General features: G+C 40.7%; 2 protein-coding genes across 2 annotated transcripts in view; one reads left to right on the top strand and one right to left on the bottom strand.

The window, feature by feature from the left end:
• Positions 1 to 6,421, top strand: part of kmt2e (lysine (K)-specific methyltransferase 2E) — a 28,975-nt gene extending 22,554 nt beyond the window's left edge. The window contains 10 exon segments of the mRNA XM_037695840.1: positions 171 to 470; positions 619 to 769; positions 1,046 to 1,272; positions 1,367 to 1,423; positions 1,701 to 2,234; positions 2,667 to 2,914; positions 3,048 to 3,127; positions 3,200 to 3,279; positions 4,367 to 5,135; positions 5,138 to 6,421. Coding sequence (XP_037551768.1) covers positions 171 to 470; positions 619 to 769; positions 1,046 to 1,272; positions 1,367 to 1,423; positions 1,701 to 2,234; positions 2,667 to 2,914; positions 3,048 to 3,127; positions 3,200 to 3,279; positions 4,367 to 5,135; positions 5,138 to 5,433 — 2,742 coding nt within the window. The 3' untranslated portion in view covers positions 5,434 to 6,421.
• Positions 6,422 to 7,735: 1,314 nt separating this feature from the next.
• lhfpl3 (LHFPL tetraspan subfamily member 3) overlaps positions 7,736 to 15,803 on the bottom strand; it is a 43,324-nt gene continuing 35,256 nt past the window's right edge. Inside the window, exons 2-4 of the mRNA XM_037695842.1 lie at positions 12,194 to 12,424; positions 10,329 to 10,375; positions 7,736 to 8,017 (exon numbers count right to left, since the gene is read on the bottom strand). Of these exons, the coding sequence (XP_037551770.1) occupies positions 10,353 to 10,375; positions 12,194 to 12,424 (254 nt within the window). The 3' untranslated portion in view covers positions 7,736 to 8,017; positions 10,329 to 10,352. The remainder of the gene's footprint in view (positions 8,018 to 10,328; positions 10,376 to 12,193; positions 12,425 to 15,803) is intronic.

Below are 15,803 nucleotides of genomic sequence, written 5' to 3'. Positions count from 1 at the left end.
ACTCAGAAGGAAACCGATATGTGCACTTCAGATTTTACATCAACAATAAATAAAAAAATATATATCTACTTCTAAATGATAATGTGATTAACCAAATGAGTAGATTTGTTTGACAAAGCAATATAAAACCCTTTAGATTATTTAAGTATTAACAATCTTTCCTCAAACAGGTCGTTATGAGTGAGTGGGTGGGGGAGAAACAGCAGGACCGTGGTGCAGTACAGACACCAGAACCAGCCCCAGAGAGGCCGCTGAGAATAAGCAGCGACCCTGAAGTGCTCGCCACGCAGCTAAATGCCTTACCAGGCATGACCTGTTCTCCGCAAGTCTACAGCACACCCAAACACTACGTCCGATTCTCGTCCCCCTTCCTGGCAAACCGTAGCCCCACCACACCTGGAGTACCAACAGGGAGACGACGCTCTCGAGAGCTGCCAGAAACGCCGACGACCACTGGCTCCTGCAAGAAGGTACCAGTTCCAGCTTTGTAAAGTTTTATTTTCAGTCTTTAATGAATAAAACACAGCTAGGTTTGCCCTCATTTCATGACTATCAATTTTGGCTTGACTGGACCTAAGGTTACTGAACTTGTGTGGGTGTTTTTGTTTTTTTTTTCAGCGATGGTTGAAGCAGGCCTTAGAGGAGGAGGGGTCTACCAGCCCAGCCAGACGACCTAGCCTTCTAATGGCCAGCGATGGCCCCCTCAGCCCCTCTATTAACGGTGACTCAGACAGTCCAGTCCTTTACAACGGCGCTTGTTCAGTACCAGGTAGGTCTTCATGAGATGCCTGTCTGAGTTTAAACACAAACAAACGTTGCAGATGTTTTGAACCATTTAGGAAATTTTAAGATTTTCCTGTCTTTATAATCCCAACATAAATCTATAATCTATTCAACTTTTATGATGCAAATCACAAGTACAGAATCTTTAACTAAAATAGTTGTTTTTAAATATAAAAAATCAAGACATTTCAGATAACCTTAAAGTTAGTTAGCCTTTTTCAGACAAATTGTGTGACAGAGCACGCGTTTTTGTTTCCGTCAGAATTGCCCACTCCTTTGAAAAAACGGCGTTTGAGCCCATTAGATGCCTGCATATCTGAGAGCTCAACACCCTACGGTTCCCCCTGTGCCACACCCACCCGGACGGATCAGTCCGAGACGCCTGGAACGCCCACCTTACTGTCCACCCCACCTCGTCCCCGAACAGAGGAGCAGAATACAGAGCCCTTGCCCAGCACCCCGGCTAACATATGTATTGCACCTCAGGAGGTAAAGTTGTTTAAAGCGTCCTTGTTTTAAGGTATTAATTGATTTTCTTTTCTTCTTGTATGAAAGAAAAACATTAATTATGTGCATTTTGCAGAGTGAATCTTCAGAAGACAATTCACCGGAGGTTGCACGGAAACCATGTGTGCAAGAGGTGAGATAGTCATTGTATTTTGATTTCTTGCACTAGTTGTAATTTTGGAAATGGTTCATGACACTATTATTGTTTTTGTGAGTGTTTGGGCTCTCCTATTCCCTCAGTTCTTTTAAAGGATTAAAATTTTAAATACACAAAGAATCCAAAATGATATGAGCGTATTTTTGAAAATGTTTAAGCCGTTGTACATTATAGCTGTTCCTTGTCACATTTAACACATGAGATGAGGTGATTAAAGTTCTCACCTGTGGTTGCTCCTTTTCTTATTTTCCAGGCTGATCGTCCTCCGTCATTGGTTTCCTCTCCCAGCGTCAGAGCTCCCAGTTCAGATGGAGTCTCAACAGAAGTCAAGGTGTCTGTTTCAGAGAGTCCACAGCTTCCATCTAGTGAGTTGGTGGACTCCGAAGAGGACAGAACAGATGGTGGGATCCTAGAAACTGCAAGCGAGACTTCTTTAAGTGTAGAAACGTGCGCTTCCTCTTATTCTGGGTGGATCAAAAGCCCGGACAGAGGCCCGACTGGACCAGCTGGCCTGAACTTCTCTCCAGTCAACTCAAACTTAAGAGACCTCACCCCCTCTCATACCCTGGAGCCCCTGGCAGCTCCCTTTAGGCCTGAGCCCTCAGCTGGGCCCGCAGCAGGAACAGGGTCACTGGCTGGCTCTCAGCCTCCGTTTAATGAAGCCCAGGGACAGCTCTTTTACCCCTGCTCCTCTGATGAGGGGACTGTACTCACCTTCTCGCGTTCACTGAACGGAGACGGCAGCTGTGATGGAGGGTCGGCACAGAACCCTCCACAAAAGAAAAAGGTGAGGTTTCATCTTTGAAAAGTGGACTTTATTCTTTACATGTGAGTGAATATTAATATTTAGGAATTATTTGAGCAAAAAAAGGTTATAAAACGAAGAGAAAATATTTTTTTCATAATTAGGTAGGTTCCATAACAAATCTCATTTTTGCATTTGAACTTGAATGATAAATCTTATGGATTAAGTCTTAAACATGTTTTTCCATTTTGTCAAAGTGGATTAAATGTTGTTACATTGGGCCTGAACAGACACGTGGAGTTAGCTGTTCAAACCCTGCCCTCCACTGTTTAAACATGACTGTGCACTTTGCTCACAAGTCAAATTGCAGCTCAACATCAGCTCGTTTTTTCTTCCTAAGGTTAACTGCACTAACATAACTGCATCGAATTCTGGAAATGTTGAAACGACCATGACATTGTTCCGTCTCCCCAGGTTTCCCTGCTTGAGTACCGAAAGCGACAGAGAGAAGCTCGTCGCAGCGGTTCCAAGACCGAGTGCAGCTCCCCCGTTTCCACCGTGCCGCCTTTGACCGTGGACGCCTTTCCTGTCGCGCTAGAATCGACCAGCGAGCCTCCTTTACCTCCTGCTCCCACAGCTCCCAGTAACGCCACCGTAAATGAGCCTCAGACGAACGAGGAGAGGGAGGCAGCTGGAGAGAAGGAGGGAGGAGAAGGACAGTGGTACGTGCTGTCAGATATGAAACAACATCAAAATGTTTTGGTTCCTTTGTTGAATAAACTTTTTAGTAGCTTTCACTATTAAATGAACCAAGAGCATAGATTGTTAACTGTTCTTTCAAATGTTTATTTTTAGGATGTCATCAACTTCTGTAGAACAGGCGAGAGAACGCAGCTATCACAGAGCTCTGCTGCTCAGCAAAGATAAAGACGCAGGTGAGAATAAAGAGCTTATTTAAAAAAGACCAGAATCTGTACATCTTCATGATATTATACTTTTGTAACTAGATGGTGAGACAGAAGGCGGCGACACGACTGCACCGAGAGAGTGTGCTTCTCCAAGTCTTCAGAAAACCCCAACCCACACAGTAAGTGACCCGAACGAACACATCTGGATGCATTTTAACACTCCAGGTGTAACCTTTACAACCAAAAGATCCATTTCTGCTCCTTCTATATTGAAACTGGTCCAGAACTGCAAAATATACAGAAAACGCAGCTCATTAAGTGTTTTAAAAATGCAGCATCTAAATGATGTTGCATTATAAATTAAAGATCTCTAATGAACTGCTCACATTTCTTGGCAGTTTTTAGATACTGTATTTTTTGGTCTATAAGTTGCAGTTTTTTGCATAATTTGCTGTCCTGCGACTTATACACCAAAGCGACTTATGTTTTTTTTCCCCATATTTATAAACCAGTTTTTGGCTGAGATATGACCATTTTCATTAATTTTGAGTGAAAATATTGAACACAACCATTTTCAGCCGGTAGATAGCACTGAAGTTGTATGGCATGCCGTTGTGTTATGTAATAGGTAAAAGTGGCTATAATGACACAATCGGCTTGCCATGGACTGCTACCTTCGTCCAGCTCGTCTGGAGCAACCGTCAGCTTCATTTTGCTGCACCGCCCCGGCGAAATGCAGATAATTTGACCGTTAAAGTGCATTTATTAAGTAAAAGTTAGATTGAGACACACCTTTGCTATAATGTCGAGCAAACAAATAATTGTTTTTAAGTGTTAATCTTGTTAAAGTCCTCCGGTGCACACTCCCGTGGTCGCCATTAGGCAACCAATCGATTTTGTCACAACACCGGCCCACGTTTCCGGGTTGTCAGCGGTGACGCATAATAGATGCAACTTATACAGCAAAGCAACTTATTTATGGATTTTTCCACTTTTATTAGACATTTTTGGACTGATGTGACTTACAGAGCGGTGCGACGTTTATGGTGGAAAATACGGTATACAAAGAAAGAGACTCTGAATTTCTCATGATAAAAGTGGAGACCATCTTTTACATTATCAAAGGCAAAAGTTTTTTTGTTTCCATGAAATGTTATTTTGTTTTGGTGGGCTGGAAGGATGAAAAATGTCTTTGTAAACAAATCTTGTTTGTAGTTGCTGTTTTCAAGTGAAACTAATGTCGGCTGTCCATTCCTTCCTCAACAGCCCTGCTCTCCTGGTCCTCTCTCTCAGCCTTCCTGTCGACCAGCAAACGAAGAAGACGGCGAAGGTCAATCCTGGGTGCCGAATCCAAACAGCCAGCCGCTAAACAAGCCCACAGGACCCAAACCTGCCCCTCTGACCCCCACAAAGCTGCACCCCACCCCGTTACCCTCTTCTCCTGTCCATTACCCAGGATCCTCCCTCCTCCACTCCCCCAAACCTCAGCCTCAGGGGTCGCCCTATCGAGGCCAGAGGGTGCTGTTTTCAAACCAGCCTCAAAACCAGCCTCCGGCTCAGCCCGGCCCTGCTCCTTTTCCCCAGTACAACACACAAAGCGCACCCCCACCACCTCCCCCTCCTCCACCGGGACAGCCTGTCTCTGCAGCCTATTTCCCTGGTCAGAGCCCCTCCCCTGCCGGACCCTTCCAGGGATTTAAACCTGCCGTCACACCGCCCTATGTGCCGTGTTCTCAGCCCTTGATGCAGACTCTGCCCCACAGCGTTCACTATCAGACTTCTGCTGCTCCCCCTCCTCCTCCCCCTCCTCCCCCGCACCCCATGCCCGGTCCTACCCTGCTGCACGTCAACCTGCAGCCCCCTCCCCTCCAGCAGCATCAGCTCATTCTGACTACCGCCCCACCTCCACCTTTGCCCCTGCAAGGACAGACCTCCCAGCAACAGCAGCAGCCTCCTCCCACTGGCAGCACCCTTATGTCCCTCACCCCTCCCCCACCTCCTCCCCCACCGCCCCCTGCCCCCTCGTCTAACACCCCGCTTCAGCCCCACCACTATCAGAACTTAGGGGGGTTTCAGCCGACGTTGATGCACCCCGGTGCTGCAGCGACTGCTTCAGTACCCCCATCTACGTACCCCCCACCCCTTCAGCAGACTGGACTGCCTCCCCCTCCCCCGCCTCCACCACAACAGACTCAACAAGGCCAGGCACAGGCCACTGCCCCCCAGATGCCTTCTGGGACTCGTGGAGCTCCTGCATCCTCGACCCCATTCCACAGCTCGGGGTACCTGAGCACTGGGTGGCATTGACACCCCCCCACCTATTCAGCCCTTGAGAACTCTGTCTGAGAGGGGCGTGTACCATAAGCTGTAGATAAGTTTTCTATGTACCTGAACACAACACGGCCAGTGGAAAAACAGCTGATTGTGGGATGGATGGGTACTTAAAAGAAAAATACAGAAAACGAGGAAAACAGACGGTAAAAGGATCTTCAAGACAAACTGTAGGAAATGAAGATGGACCCCCCCCCCCTCCGGTGCTCATAGCCCTCTCTCTGGCCTCCATATGTTTTGTTTTTTACAATATCCTTTCTAAGATAGAGGAAATCTGTATCGTTTGGAATCCCATGTTAAGACCTACACTTTGTTTAAAAGTGGACATTCCAGCCTCCCTGTCTCCTTTTTTAAATCAGTTACTCCTTATACCTACTCGTCTGTCGTCTGCTCCTGTACACAAGTTAACGTTTTATTCTAGTGGCTCATTATAGCAAAGAGAAAGCTTTTTGTATAGAAAAAAAAAAACAATTATTTTTTTTAATCCTCTGTCTAACAACAAATATCTGTTCACTGCTGCAGATTCAGGAAAGATCCATTTCGGGGTGCCCGCCTCTCTGCCTCAGGAGGGCGCGCTCGTGTGCGTGCATGTGTGTGAGAGAGTTTGTGTATCGAGTGTTTGTAGTCTTCTGAGGCAGACAGACTGGTCTCACCCATAAGTAGGATATTAGCGGTTTATTTTTGAATATCAATGGTTATTTGTAGAAAGTGTAATTTAATGTATAGGTGGTTACTTCAGCTTTCACCAGAAACAGGTTGTAAATATTTGCTTTTCTTTTCTACGCTTGTACAATTCGCTCCCATCCCATTTTGAAATATGGTTGTAAATATGAACGCTCTTCTTGGCAAAGCTGAATGTTTCTGTGACTGTAGCATTATTTTTATTTCGTTTCCCCCCATTGACTATTCAACTTTTGTCTATTTTTTTTATTTGTGTGTGTGTGAGTGTATGTTCGTGTGGAGGAGAGAGACTCACAGACACTGCACTGGTTGGCTATTTTCATGGTTCATTATAATAAAATCACTGTAATGACAGTTTTATACCACTTGTCATGGCTTTTATCTCAGAGAAAACAGTAAAAACTCATCAGTGTTCAGTAGTTTTTGCTTCACTTTGCAACTCTGCGGTCTGAAATGTACACAAGGATATATATATATATTTTTTTTTTATCCAGCACAAATCATGAAAAACAGCACATTGTTGCATTTTTTTATTCTTTTAAATAGCAAATGGCAGTGTCGACTTCCTTTCCCCCTAAATCAAAGCTATCTGTTCAGACCATACAAAAAATGATTTTACACTATTACTAGGCTTAAACCAGGAGCAAAAATGTCAAACTTTCAAAATCGGACAGATGTTATTTGAATAAGAAAAATAAAGAGCTTTAACTGGGAAAGGTTGAAAAACTTTTTTGATTCGTGGTTTATTTTGTGAAATTGTTCCGACACTGATAGCTGCGTAAATTCAACCATCAGTGTTTTGATGTAGCCTCACAGGTAGAGAAATGCAGACATATTTTGCAGTAATATTCTTATAAATCAAACAATGACAAAAGTGGAGAATGAGACATGCTATTCCACCGTGCCTTTTGATAAGAACGTTCATTTCAACAATTGTTGCTCGAGTTTTAGCACCTAAAATTCAAAGACATCGAGAAATTAGCACAACTCGGCAGCTTTAGTGTTGAATAACATGTTTTTGAAAATGAAAAGTCGTCTTTATTCATGGAGGAAAAATAAAATGGCATACTGTAAGTGGATTTATTCATTTTATGCTTATATATTTTTAAGCAAAATAAAATAAATTATGCGTATAATTTAGTAAAACTTAAATGGGGGAGCATTTTTTAAATATACTAGTGAAAAATGCAGGCATACAAAAACTTTACAAGTTATTTTCTCAAACCTTTTTTGGTTAGATTTTTTTTTATAATTTCACATAACGAGACACTGGCATGTACTGGTAATGGCTGACATTTCAGAGAAAACGTTTCAAAGTTCAGACAAAACACCGGACATAATCAACATTAAGCTGTACAGATAGAATCTGTAAAAGTTATTCAATTTAGTGCACTTTGTTTTTACCAGGAAAAAACCCCTAATGATAACTACCTTTTGATTTTTCACATCAAATATCCAATTATAACGAGACAACACTGTTCTTTGATTATCCAACCAGTCAAGTTCTTCAGTCCTCCCCCATCAGTGAAGGGGAAACAGGAGTTTGTTGACTTGATGAGGAAAAGACTCGACAGCTTTGACCTCGAGTGCTTCAGGTCTTTATCCATGTCCATCAAAGGTGGGTTGATTTGTTCTGATTCGAGTCTGAGTGGGTCACTTTGTGTTTTTTGTCTTATCAGTGTCCTGGGGTGATTTAACACAAGTGTCTTCTTAAGTACTTACAAGCAGCCTTCTTCATGTTTTAGTAAAGATAAAGAGACAGTGTGATCCTGGAGGGGAGGAGGAAGACTATTTTACAAAGGGTGGGCTTTGATTCCCTACATCGCCTCTTCATCCAATCCCAACCAGACGGACCAGGAAGTGGAAGCTGAATCCGGAAGTGATGTCACATCCGGGATGCGAGACCTGCGCACGTAAAGACAAATATTTAAATGTTTATTTATTTAATTTATTGCGTTTAAAATGAATAAATATGCTGGATATTTATGAAAACTCAGTTTGAGGGAAAATAACTAGAAACTAACGATTTTATTTATTTATTTTTTGGCGGGGAAGCTAACAGCTAGCTTGAGCAGGGCTAATGAGTTTTTTTTGGTCAAAAATAAAACAAGAAAAAAGGTAACAACAATATGATAATCATAATCATGCTTATCTAGCCCTTTTATTCAAAATATATTAATTTCAGTATGATTACAACAATGCATTATTAATTTAATTATATCACCCTTCACTCTCCACCCTAAACCCTTACACAGCTCTATAGCCTGACCTTGTTGTAATTGACCTACAGATCTGCTTCTTTTGATTTCATCATCTAAACCAGTCAACAAGTCACACCACAAAATTAAATGCTCTTTAAATTCACGCTTGTAGCCTTTTGTAAAAATATATTTTCTTTTTAGTCTCCTCTGTTAAATATCTTCTGGATATTACCAGGAAGTGAATTTTTTCTTTCTGCTTTATACAATACTTGAACGGTTCTAAACTAAATCTGTAATCTCAAGACTATAAATAATACATTTGTGTGTTCTCTGTACACGTTATGTTTAATTCTAATTGCCTTTTTTGGAGTATACATGACTGCAATGCTGTTTTATAAGCATTTCCCCATACCTCCAGATATAAGAGAACATTGCAGGATATACAACTCTCCATGTTCCAGAATGTCTTTCTGTGCCTAACACAGCAATGTTCCTTGCTAATTTGGCTCTCACACGTGATTTACAACAAAGTTTACTGTCTACAATTACTCCCAAGAGTTTATTTTCATATACTCTTTCAGTATTTACGTATGAGTTGGACTTGTACGTCCATTTCTGGATTGCCAAATATCACTAATTTAGTTTTATTCAAATTAAATTATAACTTTTTGCCATCAAACCATATTTTTTAATTTGTTTAATTCTATTTTAACCAAACCCACTAGGTTTTGTAAATTGTGTCCAGAACAAGATCTGCCAATATAACCCATTTCAGAAGTCTAGATACTTTAAAAATATAATTCATGTACGTAAACAATTTTTGTCTAAGCACTGACCCCTGTGGCACCCCACAAATGATTTCCAGTTTGATTTGTAATCATTCAACGTCACAAAACTGTTGCTAATGTAGCTCTTTAACCAATTCCATCCCACCCCTCTTAATTCCATATCTTTCCATTTTACTGAGCAGTATATTAGATTTATAGAATCAAAAGCTTTCTTTAAATCGATAAATACTTCTACAGCAAACTTTTTTCTATCTATACATAGTGACATAGTTGTTTATCGGTTTGCTCTAAATCCATATTGACTACCCAACAACAGCTGATGCTTCTCATTAAAAATAATCCAACCTGTCCACGTAGAGTTTTACTATGAACAGAGAATTTTGAAAGTAGGAACACTGGTCTATAATTTGTAAAATAATGTGTATAACCCAATGTATACACTGGGATTACCTTTGCAATCTTGATTATGTTTGGAAATATACCTGTTCTTAATGACATATATGTAAGTTAATGGTTTTACAACAAAACCAACAAAAAAAATTGTGTTTGAAAATGTACACAACTACCGATAAACTAAGCAAATGCACGACTAAGCCTTAAAATATAGCGTTAAAATTTACCTAAGTGCACTGTTTTCACACAAATTACTCTTCACTGAGGTTTAAATGGCTTTTTGATAAACCTTGAGGTTTTTTTTAGCTGCCAACTTTAGATATTACTCTCCGTAAGAAAGAAAGTACAGATTCTTAGTGTGTAATTAATTCAATTAGTAAAAGTACTCCAAGAAGAAAACAAATCAAAAATGGATGTGTGTTAAGAAAAACATTTAAAAGTCATGTTTATGTTTACACTGTATTAAAAAAAAGTAAAACTAATTAATGTTTTCATATTTAATTAAGTTTGCATACAATTAGATTATTTTTTAAATGTGATGTTAAACTAGTTAGACACATTTGTGAACTAATGAAGTTACTATGTATCATTTTTTTTTAACCTTTTCAACTTTTTATTCTTATAAATTCATGGGGATAATTGCATTTTATTTTTTAGAAGAAATAATTGAAAATGATTTTAAATTACGTCACTTAAGTTGCCATAAATACAAACCAAACACATTTAAACTTCTATGTGTTTCCATCTTTTATAGTTTTATTTTGTTGTATATTTTTTGATGAACGTCAAACAAATGTCAAAGTTTGTTTGTTTATTTATTGAGCATATACCGACCTGTAAGTGGTTCTTCTCCAGGACTTATATTGCATTATTTCCAGTTTCTGGTGAAGAAAAAAAAAACAACAACAAAGAAATAGGTCAAGCTTGAGAGTAAATACAGTTTACAACCAGCAGGTGGCAGTGTTGTAACAACATTTGAACCCTGCAGATGCATGACATTACTGTCCCTTGGACAGGTTGGTGTCACGTCCAACATTCATGGGTGATGAGATAAAACTTGAATATATTTTCCATTTTTACTTATGCGTCGTGTCTTTTGATATCTCTCTCTTTCCTTGGCTCATTATCTCCTCTCTGCCCCTCTGTCTTGTCCGCCCTGTCTGATCCTTTGGTTTATTACAGCCTTTTCCCTCTCAGATCCTCAGCTCATACAACAGACAACTGTGTCCCGGCTGATACGGTGGCTGTGATTCATTTCGACAGGCTGGCAGCAAGCTGTGTAAACAGCCATTAGTAATTCATGACTCTGTCCAGCATCCCCGGGCTTCAATTAACCCCCGCTATTTGTGTGTTTTCCTCTCGGACGCCCATCTTTCTCTCTCTCTTCCCATGTTCTGTTGCTGCTTCTTCATCTCCTTCCACATTGTTTTCTTTTTGAGAACAGGTGTCAATCTCATTTGCAACAGAAGCAAGCAAAAGCAGCCAAGCAGGTGGTGTTTAACATTCATCTGTTGTAAATCAAGAACTTTGGAGGAGAAAAATAGATATTTTTAATTATACAGCTGCTGACTGGGCATGAGGTTTGGCAGCAGGCGTAAGGTCTTCATGTCAGCAAGATGCAGAATATTATTACTGTTTTGAGCTTAAACAGAAAACAAATGTGGGCGGCTTTAAGTCACAGAATTAATGTTTCCTAAATACGCAGAAAACTTTGTTTGGACTTTGTCCTGATTTCAGTTTGAATCATTTTTTGCTTTCAAAGCCAAAAGAAAAATAAGCTTTTGATTAACTAGGCCTGTCACGATAACAAATTTTGCTGGGCGATGAATTGTCTCAGAAATTATTGCGATAAACAATAATATTGCTTGAAATTTAAAATGGTAATTAATGTCAAATTTAAGAAAAAAATGTTGGTTAATTTGTTTTGCATGTAGTACCTTTTTTCGACTACTGGATGGCAGTACAAGACAGTTTGAACCGAAGGATGGATAGTGAGGGAGCAAGCAGCTTGTCTCTTTAAGAAAAATGGGAGGGAAGCCCCTTGACGTGACGTGGGCTGTCTCTCGTTCCTGTTTTTCGGTTCTCAAAACGGTGGACGCTTGGTGTGGTTTGAGCTCTTTAGCATAGCATATGTCACACAAAGCTTTTAATAAAAAAAAAACTCTGTAAACACGTTCTCAGCTTCTTTTTGCAGATAAAAACAACTTTGTACACAAAGGCACTGGTTTCAACCATGAATTTTGTAGCTTTGACAAGACGGAGGTTTTTATCCCCGAGATCGGCCTGTTAGCTTAGCTCGTAGCTTAGCTTCTCAGCTTAGCTGCTTTTAACGATCCAAAAACGTGATTTTGGATCGTTAAAATGGATTTTAAAGAGAAAGGGAGTCGATGAAGAGCACCGTGGTTGAGCCTTTTTTCATCCAGTGTCTTCAGTAGAAAGAGAGACGCGATGAAACGATAAAGCCGATAAATGAAAACGAGGTCGATAATTTTCATTCATCATGCGATTAATTGATTAATCGATTTATTGTTTATTGTGACAGGCCTATGATTAACTGAACTTAACATTATGTTCTGATTCCATCAGATGGTTCGTGAGATGTTTTGCTAACAAACGAGTAGGATTGACTCCAACAGCTAAGCTCTTGTGCAGTGAGTAGCACCTGGAGTGTGTGATTAATCCTGGCTAACTGGTCTTACTGTCTCCCAGCAGCTCCTCGGACATCAGGTTGTCTTGGCGGTTGCCCAGAACGAAGGCCAGGAAGGAGAGGATGAGCGCGTCCATGATGCCCATGATGGCCAGGATGTAGGCCCAGCGGACCGAGCAGGCGCCCAGCGTGTACTTGTCCGTCTGCTCGCCGCACATCCGTTTCACCTCGTCGCTGTCCCAGCCGTCGGGATAGATCATGCAACCCAGAATCAGACACGTACCTGGAACGGGAGGGGAAGCAGATGGGTGAGTGTTTCTTAACAAGCTACCAGGGGAGACTGTGGACGGAACGGAGGCTGAGTAAACATAAAAACACATTAGGGTTTATGAAAACGGCAGAGCTGCAGCACATGCTGCTATTTGGCCATGAAAAGATCGTCCTCAACACATATTTTGATTTTCATGGGATCTCCCTGGGATTTAACAGAAAAAAAAACATGAACTAATTAATTACACCAAACTCAAGGAAAACTGTAAATAACTCTTAACACTTTAAATGCATCTTGTTAAAAGTGCATGAAAATCAGAAAGAAATGTTGCGTACAGCTTTGCCAGGTGTTGAAAACAATACAAATAAAAACTGGCATCACTTGAAGGAAGACGCCTTACATGCTAAAAGTTTAAACATGCGATCTGTTAGCACTCTGAGTATCTGTTGATGATAGGCCTGTCACGATAGCAAATTTTGCTGGGCGATGAATTTTCTCAGAAATTATTGCGATAAACGATAATATTGTTTGAGATTTCACAATTAGTTATTATTTAAATTTAAATATCGAATTTGTTTTGCATGTAGTAATTTTTTGGCCACCGGATGGCAGTATAAGACTGTTTGAACCGAAGGATGGATAGTGAGGGAGCGAGCAGCGTGTCTCTTTAAGAAAAAATGGGAGGGAGGCCCCTTGATGTGACATGGGCTGTCTTTCCTTTTTTTCGGTTCTCAAAACGGTGGACGCTCGGTGTGGTTTGAGCTCTTTAGCGTAGCATTTTTCACACAAAGCTTTTAATAAAAAAAATCGGTAAACAAGTTCTCAGCTTCTGTTTGCAAAGAAAAACTTTTTACACGAAGGCACGGGTTCCAACCGTGAATTTTTGAGCTTCGACAAGACGGAAGTTTTTTCCCCGAGGTCGGCCTGTTAGCTTAGCTCGTAGCTTAGCGGCTTTTATCGATCCACAAACGCGATTTTAGACGGTTCAAACAGATTTCAAAGAGAAAGGGAGTGGTCAGTGAAAACACCGGAGTTGAGCCTTTTGTCATCCAGTGACTTTAGAAGAAAGAGAGGCACAAAGAAACGATAAAGCCGATAAATGAAAACGAGGTCGATAATTTTCATTTATCATGCGATTAATTGATTTATTGTTTATCGCGACGAGCCTAGTTGATGATGACTCTCAGCTACTACCACACCAAAGTTTGTCTCCACATCTGGCAAATTTTCACTGTTTTCAATACGTTTTAGCATCCAATGATAGTTTCATTACAATCCATAAAATGGTTTATGAGGCGTTTTTGTTTTCAGATTAATAAAAACTCGAGCAGACGCACACAGTCAGCGTTGCAGAGACCAGGCAGGGGAGGAGACGTCAACATGTTCCCACATATCACAGCATCATGTGTTGACATGCGTCTCCTTTAGCCGTCTGCTTTTCGGCTGACGGCGACAGACTGTTTGGACGCACCGTCGTCTCGTAACGCTTCTGTCACTGGTGAGCTGTTTTCATAATCTCTCACACTCGCAGCCTGTCAAGGCGGTGAAGTTGTCTGTGACGTGTGGATAGTGACGATGCTGTCAGGAGCTGCTTCAGCTTTGTGCGGGAATATCTGATTCAATAGGTTCATTTAAGAAAAGTGATTTGAAAAAAAAAAAAAGCTAGAAATTAGATAGGATTTAAAGTTAAAGCTAGGCACATAAAATCAATTTTAAACATGATTAAGTGATATATGTACTGGAACACTTATGGATGCTTCACTTGGATTAAGATGGCTGATAATCTCTGGGAATGTTGAGAGTTAGTGTTGCTCGCTCCTTTTTCTTTTCTCTTCTCTCCTGGTCTCCATGGTCAGAAAAGATGAGTGAGATCTACAGCAGAGACAAAGAATGCACCAAGGAGCGCCTGGACTTGTGCAAAAAATAGAAATACAATTTATTCAATGTTATTTCTAAAGGGAAAAGACCTCTAGTTATGTTTTAATATAAAACCAATAATAAAATCTCTGCTTTTAATATTGACCGTGTTTGTCAACCACACTTACTTTTCTTTTGCGCAGTCGGTGCAAAAGCATTCACCGTTTTTAAAGCTCTTAAATCTCTATACAAATACAACCATCCTTTCCAGCGTCTAAATGGCGCATCTTTTGTTCGAGGATTTGGCAGAGCACACAAACTTCTCCTCTGTGTAAACAAGCCGTTCCTGCAGGTTTTTCGGCTGTAATATTAATAGAATGAGTTGAACCGAACGCCATCCCGGCGGCACATCTTGCATCTCCCACAGGCTTTGAGTTGAAGGGAAAACACAAGATCAAAGAGACAACAGGTTTCTGACTCTCTTATGAATGCCTCGAGACGTGCTGGAGTTGCACAAGATTGAACTTTCCGTACTAAAAAAAACAACATTTATTATTTGGGACTTCCTAGGAAGGCAGCACCTATTATTATCCACCTAACAAGGGTTTCTTAACTTTATATCTTACCCTTCTATCAACTTTAATGTGGCCCGAACCGCAATTCGTACCCCCAAAAATGTTACATCAAAACGACCAGCTCGGCACCTTGATGCGCGCTATTGCGTTTATTGGCGTTTTGAGTTACCATGGTGATGTAATTTGCAAACAAAGAAGCCCTTTTTCCTCATTAAAAACGCCTGCCGGAACCCATAAAAAATTCAAGATGGCTGCCAAAGCTATATTAAATTGGATTTACCTCAGCTGTTTTTACACATACGGAGCTGAAATTTGGTGTGGTTGAAAATGTTCCCCATCACATACTGAATCCAAATAAAAAATCTAAGATGGCCACCATAGCTTAAAATAATTAAATGACTAGAACTTGTTGATTTTTGCCATATTGAACTGAAATTTGGTATAGTGCTAGCTGAGAGCGAAGCCCAACACTTAGTACTGTCGAATCAACAATTGAAGTTGGCAGTAGCGTAGCAGTCCCCATCAAAGTTTCTCCAGGAACTTTCTAGTGTCCCTCTACCCTTCTCTGCTTTTTACCATGCAGGATGCAGGCAGGCCTGGGAAGACTTAATAAAGTGCAACTTAATCATTCTTCTTTTTTTAACAATGAAATCCTAATTTGTCAGCGCAAGTCCTGAGCTAATTGGTTCCACAGTCTGGTTGAAGCAACCTACAAGTCCCCGTCACCTCAATGTTCGTATTTGGACTTAGAGACAAGAAAGCTACTAGATCAGCTAAAAAATGGTGGGGCAAGACCGTTAAAAGCAATAAAAGTGAACAACAAAAGTGTAAAATCAAATTAAAAATGGACTGGCTTAGGGATGCAGAATATTATCGGCATGGTATCGGTATCGGCCGATATTAGCGATAAAGTTAAATATCGGACGGACATCAGCCATTCCATCAAAATAACTCACCGA

This window comes from Nematolebias whitei, chromosome 22, assembly GCF_014905685.2.
Source record: "Nematolebias whitei isolate Nwh7 chromosome 22, NemWhi1, whole genome shotgun sequence".
NCBI lineage: Eukaryota > Metazoa > Chordata > Actinopteri > Cyprinodontiformes > Rivulidae > Nematolebias > Nematolebias whitei.
The sequence above is the reverse complement of the archived record's forward strand: the minus strand, read 5'-3'. Positions and strand labels throughout refer to the sequence as shown.